Source organism: Myxocyprinus asiaticus, chromosome 9, assembly GCF_019703515.2.
Source record: "Myxocyprinus asiaticus isolate MX2 ecotype Aquarium Trade chromosome 9, UBuf_Myxa_2, whole genome shotgun sequence".
NCBI classification, from domain to species: domain Eukaryota; kingdom Metazoa; phylum Chordata; class Actinopteri; order Cypriniformes; family Catostomidae; genus Myxocyprinus; species Myxocyprinus asiaticus.
In genome coordinates, this window is record NC_059352.1 from 39,983,302 (window position 1) to 39,998,948 (window position 15,647).

The following is a 15,647-nucleotide window of genomic DNA, read 5'->3' on the forward strand; positions in this document are numbered from 1 at the left end:
GTGTGTTATATATACTGTCTATCAAGAAAAAAATTTCCTGTGCTTAAATGGTGCTTGTTTAACAAAACCAGAGTAGATCATTTCTGTATTTACTGGCCGAGAAATGCATCCTTTATTAAATACATAATATACTGTGACAGTATTCAATTTCTGACACAGGGAGAGTTTTTAACCCTTTAAAAGGATAGTTCACCCCAAAAAGAAAATTCTCTAACCATTTACTCACCCTAATGCCATCCCAGATGTGGGATGTCTTTCTTCTGCAGAATACAAACAAAGATTTTCAGAAGGATATCTCAGCTCTGTAGGTCCATACAATGCAAGTGAATGGTGATCAGGCTTTTGAAGTAGGGCTGGGCGATATGTAAAAAATATTTTAGCGATAATTGCTTTAAAAAATATTGCGATATCCGATTACATCTTCAACCCCCACCCCGCTGAGGGTCGTGAATTTTTTTACTTTATTGATTTTGCTTTAAAATTTTGATTCATATATTGAAACACGAAAAACATAAGACATTTCTAAATTCAAATTGCATTTTAAGCTAAACGAAAAAGCAATAAAATAAAGTGATCAAAAAAATCATATTTAACCACCTCCCCACACCCAAACATTTACTGTCTCCAATGGCTCCAATTGCCATCACGCAAGCGTCCATCAATGATAACAGGTGAAAAATTACTAATAGCCTACAGATTAAGAACTAAAGACAATTATAAATGTAAAGACAATAATAATCAAAATAAATACACCTAATAAATGCCCTCGTGTTCCCAAAATAATGCTGCCAAATGTTCTTATTGAATTTGTATTTGTATTCCGGTTTGGTAATACAGTTAATGCTGCCTAAAGAAAAGAAAAGAAAACTCAATTTTATGTTCAAGGTGAACGTGTCTTGTATTACTTTATGATTTAAACACTTTCGTCTTTGTTTCTTTAATACATTATATATTACTATTTTAATATATTACTGAACCTGCAGAGTTGCATTCACAATGCATGCCTCCTGAGATGATCGGATATTATTTGCAGCATTCTCATAGACAACATTATTCTTGCAAACCGTTTCCAGACAAATGAAACAGAGAAAAAAAAAAAAAGAGTGAAAACTCTTTACATGCACTTGTTCCACATGACAGGCTTGCGCTGCATGCCTCTGAACAAACAGCGAATCAGACACAAGCATTGATGGCTTTTCTTTTGTCTGTTCTTAAAAATATAATAAAGTGTGTTTCTTCAAGCATGTCGTTGTGTCTAACAGCTTTTCTTGTCATGTGTCACTCCGAGACGTCTTACAGGTCACCCACCTGTTGTGGGTAGATGAGCAAAATTACCCGTGCATGAAATACATTTGGACGAGGAGCTTGTGAACTGGATTCAGCCTCGTCATATTTTGCGGGTGTTAGTTTCAAACCCTTAAACAGTTTTGTTTTGCCATTTCCCGATATTGTTGATCATCGTCTGTTCGCAATCAGCATCGGGATCTTTGAAAGACTTCGTCGATATCCGATTACATTGTCCGATCGCCCAGCCCTACTTAGAAGCACCAAAAAGCAGATAAAGTCAGCATTAACATAATCAATCAGACTTTTATTCAATGTCATCTGAAGTGAGTTGGTTTTGGGTGACAGCAGTCTCCTTGGCGATCATGATTTCAAGCTCGATAACACTTCCTAGAGCTCCATCTAGCGCTCTGCGCATGCGTCAAGCACTAGGAAGTGTAATCGAGCTTGAAATCATGATTGTGCCTAAAGCCTGTAATGGCAAGATGTACAGTGAAAAAGGAGTTATATTTTGGTCTGTTCTCACCCAAAACCAACTGGATTGCTTCAGAAGACAGAAGACCTATACAGCTGAAATTTTCTTCTAAAAATCTTTGTTTGTGTTCAGCATTAGAAAGTCATACATATCTTAGATGGCATGTGGGTGAGTAAATGATAAAAGAATTTTCATTTTTGGGTAAACTATCCCTTTAAGAGTGTTTATTCATTTAGGAGGACGATTGAGGATGTGTTTCAGCCAACACTGTGTTTCAATTTAATTACGTTTCATACAAATTGTGTTTGTTTCCTTTATAGGATGCAGATCAACTGATTACAGCACTGTGCATTATATCTCAGAAGATGACACAACCCTTTGAGGCAGAAAGAAAAAGAGGTTAGCAAAAAGTAGTTCCAGTGATTAATAATGTGTGTTGACAAAGCATCTAGGAGCCTGATTGCCAGTCTTCGCTCTGTCAACTGAAGTGATCCTTTGAAACAAAACCATAAAAACTAGAGCTGGGTATTGTTCATTCCAATTATGGTTGGGAACTTGGGAACCAATAACCGGTTCTTATTCCCATTCCCTTGTTTTAAAAATACTGGAACGGAATAATTTTCAGCTCTGTTAACAGTTCTCGAATGTGCATTCTTCCGCTGATGTGGACAGCAGGCACACTGTTCTTAAATACTCTGGCAGTGTTTCCTGCGATACCATTCAGTGGCACTGAAACACTACTCCTAATCAGCAGCGCGAAACATAACAAACAGATCAAGGTAGCCTGATTCCCGAACAAATGGCTCTTATGAGCCAGTTCTTTGCAATCTACAGTGCGAAAAACACAGAGTGACCAGTGTAGCCTGATAAATTAAGGCTCGTAAGACTTCAATCAGAGTACTGCAAAAAAAAAGTAAAAATGAAGATTCAGTTCGAAACCAGGGCATGCTGAGTGACTCCAGTCAGGCCCTTTAAGCAACCTATTGGCCCGGTTGCTAGGGTGGGTAGAGTCACGTTGGGTTAACCTCCTTGTGGTTGCTATAATGTGGCTCTCGCTCTTGGTGGGGCGCGTGGTGAGTTATGCGTGGATGCTGCGGAGGTTAGCGTGAAGCCTCCACACATGCTAGGTCTCTTCGGTAATGCGTTCAACAAGCCACATGATAAGATGCGTGGATTGACTGTCTCAGATCGCGGAGGCAACTGAGATTCGTCCTCCACCACCTGGATTGAGGCGAGTCACTACGCCACCACGAGCACCTAGAGCACATTGGGAATTAGGCATTCTAAATTTGGGAGAAAAAAAATAAAAATAAATTAAAAAAAATAATAATTAAGGTTCACCCATTTCAATTTTATAACAAAATTCCATCAAACTGAATTAAGTAATCTTTAACAAACAAACAAATATATACTTTTTATATATATATATATATATATATAATTTTTATTTTCTCCCAATATGGAATGCCCAGTTCCCACAACTTTGTAGGTCCTCGTTGTGGCGCGGTTACTCACCTCAATCTGGGTGGCAGAGGACAGGTCTCAGTTGCCTCCGCTACTGAGACAGTCAATCCGCGCATCTTATCACGTGGCTTATTGTGCATGACACCACGGAGACTCACAGCATGTGGAGCCTCATGCTACTTTCCACGATCCACGCACAACTTACCATGCACCCCATTGAGAGCGAGAACCCCTAATCGCGACCATGAAGAGGTTACCCCATGTGACTCTACTCTCCCTAGCAACCGGGCCAATTTGGTTGCTTAGTTGACCTGGCTGGAGTCACTAGGCACGACCTGGATTCGAACTCACGACTCCAGGGGTGGTAGTCAGCATCAAAACTCGCTGAGCTACCCAGGCCCCCCCAAAAAAAATAATTTGAAGTTTTATTCATTTAATTTTGTTTCATTAAATTCAATTTGCTAAAATTTTGTTATTAAGTTAAAATGCGTACATTTATAAAAAAAAAAAAAAAAAAAAAAAAAAAAAAAGAGCGTAATTACTGGATGGTGGTTCATATGAAAATGTGTAGTTAAAGGTAAACAATACAAGGTTTATTGTAATTAGTGGTATTTTATAAAAATAAATAAAAATCTTAACCAAAAAGTCTGTGTAAACACCTTTTGCGAGATTCTGTTCTGTTAAAATACAAATCCTCTAAGAATCACATTTCTTATTTCCAAATACATCTTGGTTACATCACAATGTCAAATAGATAATGGTTGAAACTGCACCAAACGTGCTAGAGAGTGAAGCTGTGGGACTTATAATCATTTCAGAGTTTGCTCTTTTTTAGGCTACCTCCTTAAAGGGATAGTTCACCAAAAAAAAAAAAAAAAAAATGTTTTAATGGAACACAAAAGATCATAAACAGAGTGTTACCCTGAGTCACCATTCACTTTCATTGCATCTTTTTTTCATTTAATTAATAAAAAAATTATAACTTGAGCAAGCATTCTGCTAAATATTTCCTTCGTGTTCCTTGTTAAAAATAAAGTTATGAGTGTGAGGGTGAACTACCCTTTATAAGAACTGTAGAATGTTACACGAATGCATGCATAAACTAAAAATATCGATAAAGGCATCTAAATCTCTATATATCAATAAGTGATTTTATAGGCACAGCCCTAACAAACAAACAGACACATACAAACACACATAGATCATTTTCACACATCTGTCCTAAGCGTAAACACACACATACACACACAGACATTTAATGCATCACTCAGTGATTTATTAGCTGTCATCTACTCTCCCCATCAGAGAGAGATGATGAAGGCTTTGCTCCCTGATTCAGCCCTAATGCTGATTGCTCGCCTACACTCCCAGCTGATCTCTGTAATCCTGATCCCAATGCACACTGACAGGTGTAACAGCAAACAAATTCTTTTAGAAGGACTTGTCATCTCTTGGCTTCAATCTGAGTTTGTGTTTTAGGTAGCTGTAAACGCTGAGGCCGGCTATATGATGAGTTACAGCAAGGTAAAAGAGTGCGTGGGCCTCAGAAATGTGTCCATTCATCCCTAACAGAGGACCAAAATAATTTCATCAGCACTAAGGGAATGACCTGACATGCTGATGACTGGAGAATCTGAGAGGAGAGGGGGATGGGAAAGAAAAAGACAAAGATGGAGATCACATCAGCATGAAAGCTTATTTCACTACTTTGCTTTCATATCTGTGGAAGTCTATGACCTCTTACATAATTACGGTTTTCTTTTTAGCTTCATTTAACTGACTCCCTTTGGGTTTGAGGACATGATCAAGACGTAACACAAGTCCATGTCTCTCTTAAAGGAATAGTTCACCTAAAAATGAAATTATGTTGTTATTTACTCATCCTAATGTTACTCCGGTCTGTCAAGTTCCAAAAAGAAAACACCACAAAACCACAATAAAAACAATCAATACAACTCATGCACTATATTCCAAGGCTTCTGAAGCCATTCGATCACTTTGTGTGTTAGAACAAAATTTAAGTCGTTATTCACATTTAAATCAAATAAATAATAAAGTGCTAAAATCAAATATGTCAGCTACATTAATAACATCAAACCTCACTGGTTCTTACAACATGACGTCGTGATGTTTGACGTGATGAGAACAAGTAGCTGGCTTTTTCAGCCAACTATTATTTTGATATTTATGCATAAAGCCCCATTCACACCGTCAGTAACTTTGTGGCTTGGTGTCGTTAGGCTCTGCGATCTGCGTAAATAGTGGCTGTTTCTACTGTTTGTTGCTGTAACGTTATTGGAGGACTGCATGTCTGGCCACATCTTTTCCAAATTTGATCATGGATGAGACATAATACCGGTAAAATTACAATTTTACAAGGAATCAGTTCTCTTGTCTCTAAAATTGTACATTCTGCAGTGTAGACTGTTCAGGGCAATAAATCATTAACAAGACAATCAATCTATCACGAATGAATGAATCAAACTCACTCGGAATGCAGATAATTTCTGACACGCTTTTCCACGCATCGTTTTATTATATCCATGCATGTGGTTACAGACAAGTAAAAATCCCTCACGAAGCTGAAATTTCTACACCGTCTTGCCTGCACTCGTCTCCAGTGTGCCGGGAGACAGATGACGTGAACTCCGCTGTCTTCACTCTCATTGGTAGTCGCTCGTCATTTGCACAAAGTTGAAATTTTCTCAACTTGTCTTGTTGCTCTCCACAGCGATGTCTGTCGCCAACGGCCGTGACAACTCATGTCGCTGGAAGTAGCTGTGCTCTCATTGAAAATGAATGGGATAGTGTCGCTGGCGGCGTGAATGGGGCTTAAGAAATCCTGAATGGAAACGCTTGACATGCAAATTAAGTCTCAAAATTCACTTAAATGTGGGGGGCCTGGGTAGCTCAGTGGTAAAGACGCTGGCTACCACCTCTGGGGTTTGCTAGTTCGAATCCCAGGGTGTGCTGAGTGACTCCAGCCAGGTCTCCTAAGCAACCAAATTGGCCCGGTTGCTAGGGAGGGTAGAGTCACATGGGGTAATCTGGTTCGTTCTCGGTAGGGTGCATGGTGAGTTGAGTGTGGTTTCCGCGGTGGGTGGCGTGAAGCCTCCACACACACTATGTACACTCCGTGGCAACGCGCTCATCAAGCCACGTGATAAGATGCACGGGTTGACGATCTCAGACGCGGAGGCAACTGAGATTCATCCTCCGCCACTCGGACTGAGGCGATTCACTACGCCACCACGAGGACTTAAAAGCACATTGGGAATTGGGCATTCCAAATTGGGAGAAAAAGGGAAAAAAATAATATAAAATAAAATAAATAAAATAAAATGTAATGCGCTAGGAGGAGGTGGATGTTCTAGAGTAAAAATGAACATTAAGGTGGTGGAAAACTATGTTCGCAAAATGATGGTGTGTTTTGACCATTTGCGCACGTGTTATGAGTGCGATAGCTTAATGTGACTGGCCAAACACACAATTCTTCGAACATAGCCCTGGACATTTGAAAATGTTTAACCCACAGCTGGTCATTGAAGTGGGTCCTCACAATCCACCAGAACATTTTTAAGTGTGTGTGTGCTCCCAAGTATACGGAGGCTGGCGGTGTTTGGCCATTTCAGCCCTAATTATATCAGATATTACACTTATTCTGCGGTGTCTCCTGGCAGCATTTAATGAAATGAGGAACAATTGCTTCAATCCTGCAAATAAAACTTACCCTGAAGCAAGAAGGTCATTCAGCTGCTTCCTCAATACAATGTAAGGAATGATGTAGTGTATGGAAACATACAACGATTCGCATTTTCTTTGGTTGAATTTTTAGAGATGTGCTTAAAAAAAAAAATGCTAAACATTTCGATGGAAACCCAGCTAATGAGATTTGATGTTATCAACGTAGCCGCCATATCAATTATTTGATGAAAAATTACTTACGTTTCATTCTGTTTATCACACAAAGGGAAAGACATGGTGTTTTTATTTTATTTTATTTCCCCCCCAAGCTTGACAGACCGGAGTCACTAATCACTTTTATTGTATGGCAAATACACTGTGCAAGGAATTTTTAAAAATTCCACTTTTGAGCTCCACAGAAGAAATCAAGTAATATGGGTTTGGAGCAACATTGGGGTGAATAATTAATGACAGAATTTCCATTTGTGGACTAACTACTCCTTTAAACCTTTTCCACCGACAGGGTGCTGATACTGGGGCCCAATCTGGAACATTTTTGGGCAGTTCCAATGAATGAAAGGCAGTTCTGGGCCAGAACAATCAGCTCTGCACCGGCACCTTAAACTTGCTAGTTTTGAAAGAGGAATGCCAGAGGGTATAATGTCCTAATAAAGTACAGTTATTCAAACAAAAATGTCAACTCGAAACTACAAAACTATATCGCTCCCATTAAAAGAAACAAATATGTCTAGAGAGTTCCAGAAGTTTGCAGATCCACCGGCCAAGCACCAGCACCATTTTGGTGGAAAAGGAGTCTACACCAATGGACTAGAGAGGTTCTCTGCCAACAATGGCATCCTGTCTCTTGAACCCAAATGAGTGATGGGCCATTTCCACTCTTTCATATGGCAGATTGCTCTTCTGTCCTGAGGGTAGACCAATCATATGGCCCAGTGTGAATAGAGACCAAACCAAGTGACCCAGTTATGATGGATACTCTCTGGAGACATCTCTCCATCCCTCACTGCCCTCTTTCCTTTTGTCTCTATCCATCCACTTTGTTTTCCTTTCTTCCCTCGCTCTCTCTCTAAAGTCTGTGCATAACTGGACCTTTTTGAGCTTTTAGAAGGGTCTTTTAAACTGGCACACTGCACTCTGTCACTCTTCATGTGATTTTGGCTCTCTTGGTTTTACAAGGGTAATGCTCTCTAGGGGCTACAACATCATAATTTTAATATTTAATGGAGATGCTTTCTGATTCATGCCCTCCAAGCCCATTGGATGCTGATGGACTCAATGCTTTGCACTGACTCTTCATTTACATTAATATTGTAAATACAGTATTCCAAGCCTGGTCTGACCAACTCTGGTCCACCTATTCCAGCATGCGAAGTCACCATTTATGGAAAACACACATTCTTACACCAGCTTGCATGACACAAGCTTGGGTTAAACGTAATTTCACACATTAAGCAAAGTCTTAACTTTTTCCTGTGCAAACTGATTTCCTTTACAACTTCATCAAGGGAAATCATTTGCAAGTGAGGGGCATTACACAACACATACAACCAGAAGACTGTAAAAGATGCAGTATCTTCTTTACCTGCATCCCAGGCAGACTGCCCTGCACTGGAGAATGAGCCATGGCGTCACTTAACCAAAACTGCCTCGCAAGTCACAAAAACACTATTTCCGTACAAAATCCAGCGAATGCTGCCCTGGATCTTGTTTGCCCAAATTGTAACGCAGCCTTAGATCTTTTACAGGCGGATAGTACAGTAAAGAGCATCCACCGGAGGACCGAAAGTGCATTTGAAGAAAGATGACTGGCGTGAAAAGCTCTCCTCCACTTCCGCAGCTTTAATGAGAACTGCTGCTCTTCCTCACGGACAGCACCGCGAACACCAATCAAAACAGCCTCACTCGGACTGATCTGATGGGTTCAGTCGATGTAATATGCGAAGTGTTGTTGAAACGCTCTTTCTGTGACTCCTGGCGTGGGTTTTGGAGGCTCATGCAGGCCAGGTCTTTCGTCAAGAGTTGATGGTCCTCTTTGCGCAAACGGATTTCCAAAACATAGCGGAAAAACCTGCGCTCGCTTGCGTTAAAATGCCCCGGTCTCGGCTCCTAAGACAGATCTGCGGCACATTAACAATATTGCGGTTTTATCGAGGAGGTGTGTGGTGAGATCCGGACTTGTTTTAACTGAAGAAATGATGTTGACATCCTCACTTCACTTCTCAGCTGGCCGCCATCTTGTCCGTGCTGTCACCGGGACATCAGGGCGGATCCGGACGCATTAAGTCACGCCCCCTACGGGGCTTGTCTGATTTCTCTTGGAAAAATAGGGGGAAATCTAAATAAAATAATGAAAAAATAAATGTTTTACAATCCATGTAGGCACTAAATTGAAAATCCTATTTTGCTAATGCTTTCTCTCTGTCTTCCATTCCTCTGCATTGCTTCAGCTTTTCTGGATCATTATTCAATCTAATACTTGCACTACACTATTCGGTAACGCTATACAATTGCAGTAAATTATTATTAATTAATTAGTAAAAGTATTAGGTATCATCATAAACTAACATCTAACAATATTTTTACAGAATTGATTAGCCTAATCTTGGTTAATATATTTACAACTTGTTAGCCTATATGGTGAAATCAAAATGAATTTAGATTAATAAGAGCCATAAAAGTATTTTTTTCATTGGTTATGTTAACAAATGTAGTTTAACGACTGTTAACAAATATAACCTCATTATAAAGTGGTACAAAAATAATGTAATTGTAATCATGTAAAATGCAATGTAATGTAAAGTCTTTGGCTGCCTTGTTTATTAAATTTCTTACAGTTATTGAGACTATGTCCAATTTTCAAAGCAGTTGTTTGATGGTGCCATTTTATTTAGCCTACTTTATTTTTCTCCTTTTACATCTAATTTTGCACCCTTTGATTTAAATAGTATTATTAACAAAATTAAAATTTAGTTAACATGAATTCATATTGCTTACATAAAGATGGTGTACCTGAAGGACTTTCTTTCTTTCTTTCCCTCTGTTTGCACATTGTGGTGCATAAACAAAGAACAATGAACTCTGCATTATGGAAATTGTAAAGGGACAGAAAAAAGGCTGAAGTTTCATTAAAAAAAAAAAAATAGACATAATTTACAACACATTTAATTACATTAATAAATAAAATTAAAATTGTTGTTTTGATGGTGCCATTTTATTACTATATTTTCTCCTTTTTTCCATCTTATTTTGTACCCTTTTAATTTAAATAGTATTATTATCAAAATTAAAATTCAGTTAACATGGATTCAAATTGCTTACATAAAGATGGTGTACCTGAAGGACTTTCTTTCTTTTCCTCTATTTGCACATTGCGGTAGCCTACGTAGACAAAGAACAATGAACTCTGCATTAAGGAAATTGAAAAGGGACAGAAAAAAGACTGAAGTGTCATAAAAAATAGACATAATTTACAACACATTTAAATGAATAAATGGCCACAAACAAATCACGATGTAATAAGCATGATCACCGCTAGATGGCGACCGTGGTTTAATTTTAAATGACAATGTGTTCCTGCATATACAGTATTTATATATTGGCCTCATCGTTGAATACAGACATAAAAACCTATTTAGACTTTAGACTTCTTGAAGGCCCATTTTTCCAAAGCGTCATATGTGAATTCTTCATTGTGAACATATTTGCTCTTTTACGTTTGGATTAGCCTAACTTGGTTGATTTTGGATTAACACATGAGAGGTTGAAAACGTTCATTTTCCCATACGTCTCATAATGTTATTTGCTTTACCTAAAAGCTGAACTGTATGTCAACTGACTTTGTCCAAGTCCATAAGCTTGTCAGTTCCACTCTTTATCTCCACAATCTCTATTTTATTGGAATGCTCGGTTGAGCTTCACCTCCTGAGGCATCAGATGCTTCTTCAACCAAGCCTTATGCTGAGAATAAAAACCTAATCCTCAAACACTCTCAAATTCCTCCAGAGGGGCTCTTCATCGCAAATCTGCTCAATTTTCTTCAAAGCTCACTCAGACCTGTGAAAATTGGGTAGATATTTAGTGAGGGCCGATCAAAACAGTGTTCAAGTGCACCACTCTCGACCGATATACCTCCCGCACACAGCGCTCTGAAGCAGCATGTGGATCTGTAAAATGCGTTTTTACAGACTGATGATAAAATGTAAAGTTTTCACAAGCTGGGGAGTAGTGTCAATCACCAGCAATGTTTACAGACCAATCCCCTGAGTGCTGCTTTATCTGCTCTTGGGCCTGAGCAAAACGCTCCTATTCCCCTCTCACTTTCTATCTCAAATTCTCTTGCTGGCTCATACACACATACCCACATATTCAAGTCTCGCCCCATCTGTGTGACAGTGAATGCGTCCATTTAAGGCCTCTATTAGATTAGGTATATCTGTAAAGTTCAATTTAAATGAAATTTTCTCATTTGCAGACAGGAACAAACAACAGAATTAGTATTAGAGGTAAATTACGTTGATAAAAAGGCAGCATGAGGTGCACTCTTGCATTTGACAATGTCTATGAGGTGAGCAGATGCTGCTTTTTTCAAACGCACACACACACACACACACACACACACACACACACACACACACACACATATATACACTACTGGTCAAATAATAACATAAATGGAACTATGGGAATTATGTTGTGACTAAACAAAATCCAAAATAAATCATAACTGTGTTATTTTAGCATCTTCAAAGTAGTCACCCTTTGCCTAGTATTTGCAGACATGTACTCTTCACATTTTCTCAACCAGCTCCTTGAGGTATCACCCTGGATTGCTTTTTAAACAGTATTGAAGGAGTTCCCATTTATGTTGGGCACTTATTGGCTGCTTTTCTTTATTATTTGGTCCAAGACATCAATTTTAATTACATTTTAGTTTTATAATGAAATAAATTAATATGGTGGCACAATTATATTTTTGTCTACAAAACTAATTTCAAACATTTAAGCATACGCCTTCAGATCAAAAGATTTTTAAGATCATGAGAAACATTTCATATATATATATATATATATATATACACACACACACAGTGGATATAAAGTCTACACTTTTGAAGGGTTATTATTATTTTTTTAGGATGCTTATGCCTATCAACCAGCTCTACTCCTTTACCGAACTGTGGCAGTACAGTGATGGTATCAAATACAGTGATAGTATCAAATAGGATATGTGATACAATATATAACTTGGTAATGAATGATTACCATATTTATGGTGTTTTCCTAGTACTCCAACTATTACCATGCATATTTCCTTAGTTCATGTGTGAAAACATAGCATTACCATACATTTCGGTGACATTTTTTTGTTCTTCTGTTCTTCACAGATCTTAAAGAGACAATATTATCACATAACACTATGTTTATATATATATATATATATATATATATATATATATATATATATATATATATATATATATATATATATATATACAGTACTGTGCAAAAGTTTTAGGAATTTGTGAAACGTGTTGCATAGTGAGGATGTCTTCAAAAATAATGACATATATAGTTTTCCTTTATCAATTAATGTCATACAAAGTCCAGTAAACATAAAAAAAGCTAAATCAATATTAAGTGTGACCACATTTGCCTTCAAAACAGCACCAATTCTCCTAGGTACACCTGGACACAGTTTTTCTTGGTTGTTGGCAGATAGGATGTTCAAGACTTCTTGGAGAATTCACCACAGTCCTTCTATCTATTTTGGCTGTCTTAATTGCTTCTGTCTCTTCATGTAATCCCAGACTGACTCGATGTTCAGTGTGTGGGGGGGGGGGGCTCTGTGGGGACCATGCCATCTGTTGCAGGGCTCCCTGTTCTTCTATTATATTCTATTTGCAAAAGGAACATTTGGGAGTCTAAAATTTATATTTCCTATTGACACACTAAAGCTGAAGATATTAAAAAAAACATCTTAAGATAAATGTTTGTGCCTAAGACTTTTGCACAATACTGTATATATATATATATATATATATATATATATATATATATATATATATATATATATATATATATATATATAAAGTTTTCTTAGATCATGGCTATGGATATTCAACTTACAGTACATAAATTAAGAGACACACAGTAGAAGGCTTGTTTTCTTATCTTTATCAAAGCTATGGTCCTCAGAGACAATGTGAAACAACATACTGAGTCCTTGTTTTGAGCCCATACTTTGATGTTGGACTTTCCATCAGTTCTACGACCCAGAAATAAGAATGACCTCAGTTACAAAAAGACCATTCTGTCACATTTTCAACTTTTCAGTCCTAGTTGGTAAATATGCTCTAAAATAAAAACCCTCACCAATATTTGTGAGATCTTTACTTGTGAAATATAAATTTGTACCTGAAATTTGATGTGCTGTTACAAACATCAACAGAATACATTTGATTGTCACAATATTTTTTTTAAAAAGTCAAATGCTTTTTTCCCCCTACTGAATTATAAGATCCTTTATTTCTTTGTTCACATAATCATTATCATTTCACCAAATACACAAATGTAACAGTGAGTGAAAGTCTTGGGTGCCTGATTCACCTACATTGCAGTCATGTAGTGTATAAAACAATACAGAAGATGAAAATAATACACAATATACTCACTATGTACACACTCAAAAAAGGGATTTTTGCATGTTGTTCAGTTTACTTAATTAAAATGAACTAAAGTAACACAATTCTAAAACTTTTTGTCAACTTGATTTCATTACGTTTTATCCAATTAAATTAGTAAAATTGAAGTTTACTTAATAAATTTGAGTTAGGACTACATAAATACTTTTTGTAACATTGATGAAACTGGGCAGGGGATTTCCATTTCCCAGCATGCTTTGCAGGGGACTGGATGGGGTGAACAAATGTTGAAACGAAGCATTATTTATTTATTTATTTATTTATTTATTTTTTGCATTTTTGAGTAAGATAAGAATTGGAAGAGATTTGTTCATGTTTAATGTTGTGTTACATTGGCATTTAAAAGGATTGTTTGTTAGGCTGGTGTTTTTGGAGTTATTATTGTGGTGAAGATTGATGCTTGGTCTCAGGTTGAGGATGTACTCTCACTTTGATTTGAGTGCTGCATAGCTCTGTACGCAGTTGCTATCAAACTGACAGTGCAACAGTTTCACCGTCATTACACTTGCTCAACTGGCATATACTAATGGTTAATAAAATATATTTAATTGGGCCAACTTAAAACAGTTATTTAGATCATGTCTAGTTTTAAGGTTGTAGAACAAGAACAAATAAGGTCAAACCACTTCTTTTTTTTTTTGTTGGAAAAATTAAATTTAATTGTGTGGAAAAGTTTTACTCCATTTAATTAAGTTCAGTGAACTTAATTTTTTCCTTCTTTTTTTTTTGCAGTATGCACATAATACACTATATATCCACATTATGCAAATAACGGTAACAACTTTCATGAATGTTTCTTGTGTTAAGGGTTTATAAAGGGGTTCATTAATTACCAATAAGTCATTTATAATGCTTTACAAGCAATTTTTATGTAGTTATAGAAACATGTATAAAAAGGGCAACTTTCATCCAATATTTGCCAAACAGCAAGCATTTTATCTTACTGTACATGCTATAAATGCTTAATAACACTTATTCAAACTTATTTTAAAAACAATTAATTTATGTCATATCAGAGCAAAATTAGACTATAAAAGATGGAATATATAATTTTGCCACAGTCAGTTTTGCGTTCATATTAATTACTGTAATGCTTTGACTCGCTTTCCTTTTCATGTTGATATCAAAAGAATGGTGCTACTCCGAGTGATGTCCCAACTAGTCGTAGTTACTAAAAGTCCTCTGTAAAAACACTTTTTAGGTTTTCATGCTCATTCACAACATATATCATATAATAAGACCATTAAACCATACGGAACTTTATGTACATAGGTTTCTAATGTTGGCAACTCTCTAATAAATTCTTCATTACATAAACATTTATGCATTTGGAAGATGCATTTGTCCAGAGCGACTTACTGTGCATTCAACGTATACATTTGATCAGTTTGTGTGTTCCTTGGGAATCAAACCCATGATCTTGTAGTTGCTAGCACCATGATCTACAAGTTGAGCAGTAACCCTTCATATGCTTCATATTTGTCCATTATACATTAAGACAGATTTTCATAGGTGACTAATGTTGAATAAGTGTTATTAATCATTTATAAAATGGCTCACTGTTTGGCAGGTATTGCATGAATGACAGCTTTTTATGCATGATGTTATAACCGCATATTTATGATTTATAATGCATTTGTAAATGAATTATTAGTCTTTAATAAACCCCTTTATTATCCTTTAAAGGAATAGTTGACAAAAAAATGAAAATTTTCTCATGATTTACTTGCCCTTATGCCATCTCAGATATGTATGACTTTCTTTCTTTTGCTGAACACAAACAAAGATTTTTAGAAGAATATCTCATCTCTGTAAATCCTCACAATGCATGTGAATAGGTATCAATATTTTGAAGCTCCAAAAGAACATAAAGGCAGCATAAAATTAATCCAAACAACTCCTGTGGTTAAATCCATATCTTCAGGGGTGATATAAGTGTGGCTGAGAAGCAGATCAATATTTATGTACTTTTTTACTATCACTCTTCACTTTCACATTCTTCTTCTTTTGTTTTTGGT

The 15,647-nt window shown here is 36.9% G+C and overlaps 1 protein-coding gene across 1 annotated transcript in view; it reads right to left on the reverse strand.

Annotated features, from left to right (window-relative positions):
• LOC127445851 (serine/threonine-protein kinase 24-like) overlaps positions 1-9,187 on the reverse strand; it is a 34,031-nt gene extending 24,844 nt beyond the window's left edge. The window contains exon 1 of the mRNA XM_051706281.1: positions 8,511-9,187. Within this exon, the coding sequence (XP_051562241.1) occupies positions 8,511-8,552 (42 nt within the window). The 5' untranslated portion in view covers positions 8,553-9,187. The remainder of the gene's footprint in view (positions 1-8,510) is intronic.
• Between the last annotated feature and the right edge of the window lie 6,460 nt (positions 9,188-15,647).